The sequence below is a fragment of the Ranitomeya variabilis genome, chromosome 7 (assembly GCF_051348905.1).
Source record: "Ranitomeya variabilis isolate aRanVar5 chromosome 7, aRanVar5.hap1, whole genome shotgun sequence".
NCBI classification, from domain to species: domain Eukaryota; kingdom Metazoa; phylum Chordata; class Amphibia; order Anura; family Dendrobatidae; genus Ranitomeya; species Ranitomeya variabilis.
In genome coordinates, this window is record NC_135238.1 from 241524564 (window position 1) to 241537969 (window position 13406).

At 47.5% G+C, this 13406-nt stretch overlaps 1 protein-coding gene across 5 annotated transcripts in view; it reads left to right on the forward strand.

Annotated features, from left to right (window-relative positions):
• The window catches only part of KALRN (kalirin RhoGEF kinase), a 396845-nt gene that overhangs the window by 57247 nt on the left and 326192 nt on the right, over window positions 1–13406 (forward strand). For all 5 annotated transcript variants that reach the window (XM_077273324.1, XM_077273330.1, XM_077273322.1 and 2 more), the window contains exons 3-6: window positions 790–904; window positions 1180–1372; window positions 1775–2287; window positions 12570–12692. In XM_077273324.1, coding sequence (XP_077129439.1) covers window positions 790–904; window positions 1180–1372; window positions 1775–2287; window positions 12570–12692 — 944 coding nt within the window. The remainder of the gene's footprint in view (window positions 1–789; window positions 905–1179; window positions 1373–1774; window positions 2288–12569; window positions 12693–13406) is intronic.

The window sequence follows — 13406 nt, forward strand, 5'->3', positions numbered from 1 at the left end:
CCAAAGCATACTGCTAAAATAACAAAGAAGTGGTGTAAGGGGAAACGTGTAAATGTTGTAGAGCGACCGAATCACAGCCCAGACCTTCACTTCATCCAATGGAGAATCTGTGGTCAGACGTGAGGATTGATGTTCACCAGAGGAAACATCTAACCTGAAGAAGCTGGAGTAATTTTACCCTGAGGAATGGGCAAAAATCCCAGTGGCCAGATGTGGAAAATCAAAGAATCTTATCCAAAGCAATTTACAGCTGTAATTGCCGCAAAAGGAGGCTCTACAAAGTACCGACTTTAGGGGGGTGAATAGTTATGCACAGTGAAGTTTTCAGTTATTTTTCCCTATTTGTTTGCTTCACAATAGAAAGAAAACCAAATGTTCACAGTTCTCGGCATGTTCTGTACATGAACTGAGGCAAAACCTAAAAAAAATGAAATTCCAGGTTGTGAGGTAGCAAAACAGGGGGCGATTACTTTCACAAACCACTGTACAAGGTACGAGTTTAAGTAGCGCAGTACCGTGATGAAGGCTCGGGGTTCAAGGGCTGGAGTCCATGGATGTCTCCACCAGATAATATGGGCGCAGGGTCTCTGCTGTCTGGAGATGTCGGGAGCTGCGGAGCGGCGCGGTCTCTGCTAAATCCCGGCTATAGAGGAGGGATCGAGGGGCAGAAGGTCTATAGACTTGGCGCTGAGCCAGGGAGGTCTGAAAATAGCAATGTTCCTACTGGTGACTAATATTGTTATTTAGGGAACACTTGGATCTATTAACCCCTTCCTTTTTTTTGTCCAGGAGGCCGTGATAAGAGAGGAGGCCCAATCCTGACCTTTCCAGCACGTAGTAACCACGACAGGATACGACAAGAAGACCTGCGCCGGCTGGTGACGTACCTCGCCAGTGTGCCAAGGTGAGATGCCTGCTGCTTAAAGGGCCGGTAACCTTATAGGCTGTCCCCATCCAGAAATGGCTGATAACAGGGAGTAATAGATCATGGTTGCCTCCTTCAGATCTGGCCGTACTCATGTCATAGATGCGTGCTGGCTGCTCTCCCTCGCCCACACACATGCACACTCGGCTCAGATGAGCGTGCATGTCGCCTTATCCTGGCAGGTGCGGCTGGGTGACACCTATGTACTGTGTGTATTCTGTACTGATCGTTGTCAGTTCTCCCCTCCCCCGCAGTGAGGACGTCTGTAAGCGCGGCTTCACAGTCATCATCGACATGCGGGGATCCAAGTGGGACCTGATCAAACCTCTTCTGAAGACCCTGCAGGAAGCGTTCCCTGCCGAGATCCACGTGGCGCTGATCATCAAACCCGAGAACTTCTGGCAGAAGCAGAAAACCAACTTCGGCAGCTCCAAGTTCATCTTTGAGGTTTGTGTCCTGGATCCGTGCAGCGGTGTGAGGGGCTTGTCTGCCGGCGGGCGAGTGGCTCACAGGCTTTGTGGGGTCACCACCAGCAGCAAGCTACCTGAAATCTCCACGTGTGATCCTCCAGCCACATCCAGAGCTGCGTTCACAGTACTCCAGGCTAGTATGTGCCCTGATGTGTCCCCTCATAACCCCACCGTGTGGGACCGGAGCTGCACGGTTTTCTCTGGTGACCCCAAATCTGCAGAACTGTGAGTACCGCTTGAGATGTGACTGGAGCAGATCCGACCTTCCAGATGGGAATGTGGTGAGTGGTCTCCTCTGTCGGTGGACACAATGTGCCACTCACCAGGGTGCTGAAGGCAGACGTGGCGATTAATAGACGTCTCTGTCTTCTTTGCCCAGACCAGCATGGTGTCGGTGGAGGGTCTGACGAAGCTGGTGGACCCCTCGCAGCTCACGGAGGAGTTTGAAGGCTCCTTGGATTACAATCATGACGAGTGGATTGAGCTGCGCGTGTCCCTGGAGGAATTCTTCAACAGTGCGGTGCACCTTCTGTCCCGCCTGGAGGACCTGCAGGAGATGCTGGCCAGGAAGGAGTTCCCCGTGGACGTGGAGGGATCGCGGCGGCTGATCGATGAGCACACGATGCTGAAGAAGAAGGTGATGAAGGCTCCAGTGGAGGAGCTGGACCGCGACGGACAGAGACTGCTGCAGTGCATCCGCTGCGGGGACGGCTTCTCCGGCAGGAACTGCGTCCCAGGAGGCGCCGACTTCCAAAGTCTGGTGCCAAAGATTACCAGCCTCCTGGACAAGCTGCACTCCACCCGCCAGCACCTGCACCAGATGTGGCACGTGCGCAAACTGAAGCTGGACCAGTGCTTCCAGCTGCGGCTGTTCGAGCAGGACGCCGAGAAGGTAAGGCAGAGGGGTTACATAGGACTGCGGGTGACATCTACTACATTATCTGTACTCAGATAGTTATCAAATAGTGTAGCTATCATTGTGAGTCTTACACTTTTACTTTGTGTTATTACATGGGACTGCAGGTGCAAAGGATGTGTTGGGTTTCTCATGTACCTCTAATTTCAGGGGACTGTTCAGAATCAGTCGTGCTGTGTACACAAGGGCTGACTCCATCTCTGGCCATTATGTGACTTCTGTGCTTACTTTCTCCACTTTTCCTCTGCAGATTCTCTTTTCTCCACTTTTCCTCTGTACATTTCTCTCTTTTCTCCACTTTTCCTCTGCATATTTCTCTTTTTTCCACTTTTCCTCTGCATATTTCTCTTTTTTCCACTTTTCCTCTGCAGATTTCTCTTTTCTCCACTTTTCCTCTGCAGATTCTCTTTTCTCCACTTTTTCTTTGCAGATTGTTTTCTCCACTTTTCCTCTGCAGATTCTCTTTTCTCCACTTTTCCTCTGCAGATTCTCCCTTTTCTCCACTTTTCCTCTGCAGATTCTCCCTTTTCTCCACTTTTCCTCTGCAGATTCTCTCTTGTCTCCACTTTTTCCTCTGCAGATTCTCTCTTGTCTCCACTTTTCCTCTGCAGATTCTCTCCTTTCTCCACTTTTCCTCTGCAGATTCTCCCTTTTCTCCACCTTTTCCTCTGCAGATTCTCTCCTGTCTCCACTTTTCCTCTGCAGATTCTCTCCTGTCTCCACTTTTCCTCTGCAGATTCTCCCTTTTCTCCACTTTTCCTCTGCAGATTCTCCCTTTTCTCCACCTTTTCCTCTGCAGATTCTCTTTTCTCCACTTTTCCTCTGCAGATTCTCTCCTCTCCACTTTTCCTCTGCAGATTCTCTCCTTTCTCCACTTTTCCTCTGCAGATTCTCTCTGCTGTTTTAGCAGACTTTCCGCCATTTGCAGGCGGCGATGCTGTGCAGGGGTCTAGGATCTGCTATACAGTGATTGACGCCCCTGATGATGCTGCTCGTTATTAATCCCCTCCTGAGGAAGACGGCGTTCTCTTTTGTGACATGTAGGATGGACGTTTTGCGTGCGCTGCAGTTCACACAACAATGTGACGTCATGGAGTTCTCTTGCTGAAGGTCCAGTTTTCCATTTTTGTAGGAGTTGCTGCTGGCCAGAGCGCTCCTTAATCTCACTGTCCTACTGCATGATGGGGCTCAGCGGGAGAACGGCGTCCTCTTCAGGACACATCCATCACCCCTAATGGGGCTGTGGATATCAGCAGTGCGCACAGCCAGTGACTTGTGCTCGGCTCTGACCTATGTATTAGCCGTATACTCATCTGAGCTGTCATAATAGAAGCCGAGACCTCCGTCACTGCTCAGACTCTGCCAAAAACCGACATCCCTGAGCAATGCCCGGCGCGTCCCCCCTATGGGAATAACAGGGGCTCATCAGGGGATAGCCGCCAGCAGGATAAGGAAAGAATAAATTATATTAAAAATTACACTGGCGCTAAAACTACAAATGTATGCTATACAAGTGCTGCCGGTATCTCAAACGGATATAGTGCCCAATCCGATAGCAAAAAAAGAAACCAGTATAAAAACGATTAGAGATGCCGCGCTACAAGTGGCTAAAACGAGACCGTGTCCGTGGTCCTATTATAACATGTAGAAAACTCCTCTGTATACGTATTACTCCTATTAGTGGCTAGAGCAGCCAAGCCTAAATGAAACTAACACAGTGTTAACACAATAGCCGATAACACCTACTGTATGTGGATCGTTGGACGGCTGGGCTGCTTGCTTGAAATTCGAGTGTCAGATCTTCCCACATAGGTGCCCGCTCTGTTCCGAGGCAGTTCCCGTCCTTTCGGGAGGTGAGTGTGCAGATATCAGCGTGAGCCGATGTCGGTGGCTGCGGGTGCTGCCGGCGGAGACCGCGCGTGCTACGTGTAGTGCCAGAGATGTCCCGGCCGGAGGCGTCCCTGGATACATGTGGAAAATGGGCGACACTGCAGAGCAGTGAGTGACGTCACTGGCCTATGGAAGCCTGGTTGGGCCAATTCTAACCTACGCGTTTCAAAGTGACACGCACTTCTTCATCAGGGTTACCGCCCACTGTCTCCAGCCCCATATATAGGCGCCTTGCTTGCACCCCGCTGTGTACTCACACCCCCCTGAGATTGCATGCCTCTACCTGCTCCTTGTCGCCCATATGGTTAGCAGTCATATATTATCCCTCAACATATAGGCACCCGATCGTTCGCTGTGTGTCATGTATTCTCGGACACTTATTTGCCTGTATATTAGATTGAACTGTCCTTGTGTAAATACTGTGTTCTTGAAATTAAAAACCACACTTATATTAGAACTCATCGGTTGCTGCTACTGTATAATGTAATTCTGAAAGAACCTACCCTACCATAGTTAAAACTTCACTTTTATTAAGACCATAAATATATAAAAACATATGAATATGTAAGGAACATAAATATCTAGAGCATAAAAACTATTAAAAAACAAATAAAAAATGTATATTTATAAAATTGTAGTACTCTACCCCTTAGGCTATGAATATATGTGCAATAGTAATATATAGGGGGAAATTTATTAACAACACCCCGGGGGGAGGGCCCCAAGCCTGACCCCACACTGTTAGCTGGTTCCTACCGTGTAAAAATATGGCAATAAAATCGGGTGGGCTGTGGATGGTAATTCTACCTGAATGGCCAATACAACTAGGGATTAAAAGGCGTATATTTCTAGTTCTGAGTTTAGGCCCTTCGGTTTTAGGCTATCCAAGGTGAAAATCCATTGGGATTCTATTCTGGACATAGTTTTTATAAAATCGCCCCCTCTTTTGTTTGGGCGTACAACCTGGATGCCGTAAAATATGGTGCCTTTCAAGGATTGCCCATGTTTCTCCCATGTTAGTTTTTTAGTCTTCCTAAAGGTAGTCTGTGTACATCCATAACACCCACCACATGGTAAAAACCCCCCTTTAGAGGTATTTATAGTGGGATTCCCATTCATCCCCCCTGTAAGGGTCATTTTTGTTGTAGGGGCTATTAGATGCCCCAAAGATTGAGCTTTTCTATATACAAATCTGGGATTACTTGGAAGTATTTCGCCCACCACCTTGTCATTTTGCAGGACTGGCCAGTGTTTGCGTATAATGTTAGCAAATCTTTGATGCCCTGTATGGAATTGTGTTATGAAGGATAAATTCCGAATCTGCTCCGCTATGGGGCCCTCTCTTAACTTAATAGATTTGTTCTTGTTTTGTAGTATAGACTCTCTTGATAGTGCAATTATTTCGTTTTGGGCTTTCATTAATAGTGGTTCGGGGTACCCTTTTTCCAGGAATTGCTCAGTTAGATACTTAGCTTCCTCCTTGAAGTCAGCCAGATTGGAGCAATTGCGACGTATTCTGGTGTACTGGCTTTTCGGGATGTTCGTTAGCCATACTGGTAAATGGCAACTAGTTATATTAATAAAGCTATTTGAGTCAACCTCTTTATGATAGCATTTAGTATACAATTGATCCTGCTCTACGTAAATATTCAGATCCAGAAAATTAACATTACTGGTGCTGGTATTGGCGGTAAATTCCAAGCCATAACAATTATTATTCAGCCCTGAAATAAATGTATTCAAATTCTCATGTGACCCCTCCCATATAAAGAAGATGTCGTCTATAAAGCGACGCCAGACAACTAAGCCTGGATGTAGTAGCCCATCTCTATAGATATGTAGGGTTTCCCACCTACCGACATACGTATTTGCGTAGCTAGGCACAACTATGGTAGGGTAGGTTCTTTCAGAATTACATTATACAGTAGCAGCAACCGATGAGTTCTAATATAAGTGTGGTTTTTAATTTCAAGAACACAGTATTTACACAAGGACAGTTCAATCTAATATACAGGCAAATAAGTGTCCGAGAATACATGACACACAGCGAACGATCGGGTGCCTATATGTTGAGGGATAATATATGACTGCTAACCATATGGGCGACAAGGAGCAGGTAGAGGCATGCAATCTCAGGGGGGTGTGAGTACACAGCGGGGTGCAAGCAAGGCGCCTATATATGGGGCTGGAGACAGTGGGCGGTAACCCTGATGAAGAAGTGCGTGTCACTTTGAAACGCGTAGGTTAGAATTGGCCCAACCAGGCTTCCATAGGCCAGTGACGTCACTCACTGCTCTGCAGTGTCGCCCATTTTCCACATGTATCCAGGGACGCCTCCGGCCGGGACGTCTCTGGCACTACACGTAGCACGCGCGGTCTCCGCCGGCAGCACCCGCAGCCACCGACATCGGCTCACGCTGATATCTGCACACTCACCTCCCGAAAGGACGGGAACTGCCTCGGAACAGAGCGGGCACCTATGTGGGAAGATCTGACACTCGAATTTCAAGCAAGCAGCCCAGCCGTCCAACGATCCACATACAGTAGGTGTTATCGGCTATTGTGTTAACACTGTGTTAGTTTCATTTAGGCTTGGCTGCTCTAGCCACTAATAGGAGTAATACGTACACAGAGGAGTTTTCTACATGTTATAATAGGACCACGGACACGGTCTCGTTTTAGCCACTTGTAGCGCGGCATCTCTAATCGTTTTTATACTGGATAAGGAAAGGCCTCGTGTACACACTATATAGTATATGCACGCTCACTGTCATGTACACACTATATGGTATATGCACGCTCACTGTCATGTACACACTATACGGTATATGCACGCTCACTGTCATGTACACACTATACGGTATATGCACGCTCAGTCATGTACACACTATATGGTATATGCACGCTCACTGTCATGTACACACTATATGGTATATGCACGCTCACTGTCATGTACACACTATATGGTATATGCACGCTCACTGTCATGTACACACTATATGGTATATGCACGCTCACTGTCATGTACACACTATATAGTATATGCACCCTCACTGTCATGTGCACACTATATAGTATATGCACCCTCACTGTCATGTACACACTATATGGTATATGCACGCTCACTGTCATGTACACACTATATGGTATATGCACGCTCAGTCATGTACACACTATATGGTATATGCACGCTCACTGTCATGTACACACTATATGGTATATGCACTCTCATTGTCATGTACACATATTGTATATGCACGCTCAGTCATGTTCACACTATATAGTGTATGCACCCTCACCGTCATGTACACACTATATAGTATATGCACCCTCACTGTCATGTGCACACTATATAGTATATGCACCCTCACTGTCATACACACTATATAGTATATGCACGCTCAGTCATGTACACACTATATAGTATATGCACCCTCACCGTCATGTACACACTATATAGTATATGCACCCTCACCGTCATGTACACACTATATAGTATATGCACCCTCACCGTCATGTACACACTATATAGTATATGCACCCTCACTGTCATATGCACACTATATAGTATATGCACCCTCACCGTCATGTACACACTATATAGTGTATGCACCCTCACCGTCATGTACACACTATATAGTATATGCACCCTCACCGTCATGTACACACTATATAGTATATGCACCCTCACTGTCATATGCACACTATATAGTATATGCACCCTCACTGTCATATGCACACTATATAGTATATGCACCCTCACCGTCATGTACACACTATATAGTGTATGCACCCTCACCGTCATGTACACACTATATAGTGTATGCACCCTCACCGTCATGTACACACTATATAGTATATGCACCCTCACCGTCATGTACACACTATATAGTATATGCACCCTCACTGTCATGTACACACTATATGGTATATGCACGCTCACTGTCATGTACACACTATATGGTATATGCACGCTCACTGTCATGTACACACTATACGGTATATGCACTCACTGTCATGTACACACTATACGGTATATGCACGCTCACTGTCATGTACACACTATACGGTATATGCACTCACTGTCATGTACACACTATACGGTATATGCACCAGTGTCGCCCCATCCCATGCAGCATCAATAGTAAAAAGATATAATGTTAAAAAAAAAAAAAAAAAAAAGTAAAAAAAATTGTGCTATTCTCACCTTCCGACGTCCACCGATGCGTGCGATGCATTGCGAAATTACCCAGATGACTTAGTGGTCTCGCATCACTGGGAACGGAAGCAGGTGGCAGCATCGCACGCATTGGGACAGCTTCGGTGGACGCCAGAGGGTGAGTATATAACTATTTTTTTATATATATATATTTTTTTTTAACGGGGATATGGTGCCCACACTGCTATATACTGTGTGGGCTGTGTTATATACTGTGTGGGCTGTGTTATATACTGTGTGGGCTGTGTTATATACTGCGTGGGCTGTGTTATATACTGCGTGGGCTGTGTTATATACTGCGTGGGCTGTGTTATATACTGCGTGGGCTGTGTTATATACTGCGTGGGCTGTGTTATATACTGCGTGGGCTGTGTTATATACTGCGTGGGCTGTGTTATATACTGCGTGGGCTGTGTTATATACTGCGTGGGCTGTGCTAAGCGCGACGTACATACATATTCTAGAATACCCGATGCGTTAGAATCGGGCCACCATCTAGTATAGTATATGCACGCTCGCCCTCATATATACACTATACACACGCTCGCCCTCATATATACACTGTACACACGCTTGCCCTCATATATACACTGTACCCTATACGCACGCTCACCCTCATATATACACTGCACACACGCTCGCCCTCATATACACTGCACACACGCTCGCCCTCATATACACTGTACCCTATACGCACGCTCGCCCTCATATATACACTGTACCCACGCTCGCCCTCCTATATACACTGCACACACGCTCGCCCTCATATACACTGCACGCACGCTCGCCCTCATATATATACACTGCACCCACGCTCGCCCTCATATATACACTGTACGCTATATGCACGCTTGCCCTCATATATATATATATACACTGCACGCACGCTCGCCCTCATAACTATACACTGCACGCACGCTCGCCCTCATATATATATACACTGCACGCACGCTCGCCCTCATATATACACTGCACACTATATGCACGCTCGCCCTCATATATACACTGCACGCACGCTGGCCCTCATATATACACTGTACGCTATATGCACGCTCGCCCTCATATATACACTGCACACGTGCTCGCCCTCATATATACACTGCACGCACGCTCGCCCTCATATATACACTGCACGCGCGCTCGCCCTCATATATACACTGCACACGTGCTCGCCCTCATATATACACTGTACGTTATATGCACGCTCGCCCTCATATATACACTGCACGCACGCTCGCCCTCATATATACACTGCACGCGCGCTCGCCCTCATATATACACTGCACGCGCGCTCGCCCTCATATATACACTGTACGTTATATGCACGCTCGCCCTCATATATACACTGCACGCACGCTCGCCCTCATATATACACTGCACGCGCGCTCGCCCTACTATATACACTGCACACGTGCTCGCCCTCATACATACACTACACGCGCGCTCGCCCTCATATATACACTGTACGTTATATGCACGCTCGCCCTCATATATACACTGCACGCACGCTCGCCCTCATATATATACACTGCACGCGCGCTCGCCCTACTATATACACTGCACGCGCGCTCGCCCCCTCTTTCTCTCCTGCTTGTGGACTGCAATGCTCGGCTTTCTGGGTGGATCTGACAGATCTGCTCTCGGCTTCTTCCTGTGATTTGCTGCTTGTTCCGTCTCCTGCTTTTCGCCGTTTTGCGCATTTCCTGTGAGTCATTATGTAAATTGATTCTGCAGAATAAACGCTCCACAATCAGATCTTTTCAGAACCTTGAGCTCAGATCAGCCGTCCAGAGAATGAAAAGCCCTCTGTATGTTTAATGGCGTCCGTGTGAGTTGCTTAATCAGCGCCGGGATCTGCCGCCTGCGAATCGCTTTTCCTTAGAGGATCCGGGTGGTAGAAAAGATTCCCCAGTCTGGAATGGCCGCCGCTTCTCACCATAAAGACCGATGGTCGCATGAATAGTACAAGCAAAAAGGGGCCACGAAAAAACTGCAAATGTGAGCGCCGCTGCGTGGAGACGCCGTCAGGTGCTGACGTGTATCAGAACCACGCCGACTGTGAGACATGGAGGCCAAAGGGCGAGGAAGCGCTCGCTGCCACCATCATCCAGTGCTCCTGACATTTCACTTCCAATCATGTTAGTTTCCTGTATTTTCCCTGATTCCTCTGATGGTCACACGCAGTTTTTAGGATTCATTGTTGGAGCGGATTCTATGTAAAATTAAGTGTTGACATCTGCTTACAACAAGCGTCTCACTCACTTGAATGTAAAAAAAAGTTGTGCCCACGTCGCACTATTTTTGCTCTCGTTTTGTTAAAAATATATTAGAAAATCATCATTGCAATTTTTTGTTGTGAATTCCACATGTACGGCCATGTTCCCATGTTCCGTAAATAATGCTTTTTTCCACTGCGGTTTTTCTGCTGGTGTCTGCATGAAGCTTTGCAATAGCAATCTGTTCTGTTATTGCAGTTTCACTTGGTTTTTAAAAAGCTTTTTGGCTGTTTCTGGTTTTGATTTGAAGCTGAAGTGTTGTTTAATGGCTCATACTGATCTGCGATTAAATGGGACGAGTGCACTGTGACGATGAATGGGACGAGTGCACTGTGACGATGAATGGGACGAGTGCACTGTGACAATGAATGGGACGAGTGCACTGTGACAATGAATGGGACGAGTGCACTGTGACGATGAATGGGTGGGAAGAGTGCGCTGTGACGATGAATGGGACGAGTGCACTGTGACAATGAATGGGTGGGAAGAGTGCGCTGTGACAATGAATGAGACGAGTGCACTGTGACGATGAATGGGTGGGAAGAGTGCGCTGTGACGATGAATGGGACGAGTGCACTGTGACAATGAATGGGTGGGAAGAGTGCGCTGTGACAATGAATGAGACGAGTGCACTGTGACGATGAATGGGTGGGAAGAGTGCGCTGTGACGATGAATGGGACGAGTGCGCTGTGACGATGAATGGGACGAGTGCGCTGTGACGATGAATGGGACGAGTGCACTGTGACAATGAATGGGACGAGTGCGCTGTGACGATGAATGGGACGAGTGCACTGTGACAATGAATGGGACGAGTGCGCTGTGACGATGAATGGGACGAGTGCACTGTGACAATGAATGGGACGAGTGCGCTGTGACGATGAATGGGACGAGTGCACTGTGACAATGAATGGGACGAGTGCACTGTGACAATGAATGGGTGGGAAGAGTGCGCTGTGACGATGAATGGGACGAGTGCACTGTGACAATGAATGGGACGAGTGCACTGTGACAATGAATGGGTGGGAAGAGTGCGCTGTGACGATGAATGGGACGAGTGCACTGTGATGATGAATGGGAACAGTGCGCTGTGACGATGAATGGGACGAGTCTTTGTATTTGTGCCTCAGAAGGAGTGAAAACCAGAGATGCGTCTGATACTGATCGGCGTCGTCACTGATGGTCTACGCCCATCCCATGCACTCTCTGTTTCCGTGGACTGTTGCTTAGCAGAAGCCTCCTTCAATACTTTATCATATGAGAAAAACTGATAAAATTGCTGGTTAATACTCGACACTGAAAAAACTGAGAGGAATGAAAAGCTGATGAAACTTGGCCCATTTAGGGTTTTTTTCGCGTTTTTTCCCCGATAAAAACGCTATAAAAACTCACTAAAAACGCATACATTATGCATCCTATCATTTAGAATGCATTCTGCATGTTTTGTGCACATGGTGCGTTTTTTTCCGCGAAAAAAACGCATCGTGGTAAAAAAAGCAGCATGTTCATTAATTTTGCGGATTTTCCGAGTTTTTCCCGCTGTTCTATGCATTGGGAAAAACCGCAAAAAATGCAAAAAAAAAAACCGCATGCGGATTTGTCGCAGAAATGTCCGGTTTTTGTCAGGAAAATTTCTGCAAGAAATCCTGACGTGTGCACATACCATTAGTGCACGAGAAAAATCACTGAGGTCTGTATGAGCCGTTACACGGCGGACGGAGCGACCGTGTCCAGTCACGTCAGAGGGGAGCAGTCACCAGGAGATTATAAGATGTGTTAGCGAGGGTCTCTGCTGAGCTTGTATGGGGACTGGGGGCCGCCATGTTGCCTGCCTGTGGGGTTTCGCCTGCTCATCCTCTTTCTGTCTCTTTGCAGATGTTTGATTGGATCACACACAACAAGGAGGTTTTCCTGCAGGGTCACACAGAGATCGGAATGAGCTACCAGCACGCGCTCGACCTGCAGACCCAGCACAACCACTTCGCCATGAATTCCATGGTAAGTCCCCAATGTGAAGATGATATAAGCTAGCCCTAAACAAAGCCACATAAATGGGGGTGAACAACTGTTACATGGATAGTAAGAGTATGAAAGCATCGCATGGACAGTAAGCGAGCAGGACACGTAATGTGGACAGTAAGTGAGCAGGACGGCGTAATGTGGACAGTAAGCGAGCAGGGCAGCATAATGTGTACAGTAGCTGAGCAGGACGGCGTAATGTGGACAGTAGCTTAGCAGGACAGTGTAATGTAGACAAAGTGAGCAGGATGGCCTAATGTGGACAGTAAGCGAGCAGGATGGCGTAATGTGGACAGTAAGCGAGCAGGGCAGCACAATGTGGACAGTAACTGAGCAGGACGGCGTAATGTGGACAGTAGCTTAGCAGGACAGTGTAATGTAGACAGAAAGTGAGCAGGATGGCCTAATGTGGACAGTAAGCGAGCAGGATGGCGTAATGTGGACAGTAAGCGAGCAGGGCAGCATAATGTGGACAGTAACTGAGCAGGAGGGCGTATTATGGGTAGTAAGCGAGCAGGACGGCGTAATGTGGACAATAAGCGAGCAGGACGGTGTAATGTGGACAGAAAGCGAGTAGGACGGCGTAATGTGAACTGAAAGCAAGCAGGACAGCGTAATGTGGACAGAAAGCGAGCAGGACAGCGTAATGTGGACAGTAAGCGAGCAGGACAGCGTAATGTGGACAGTAAGCAA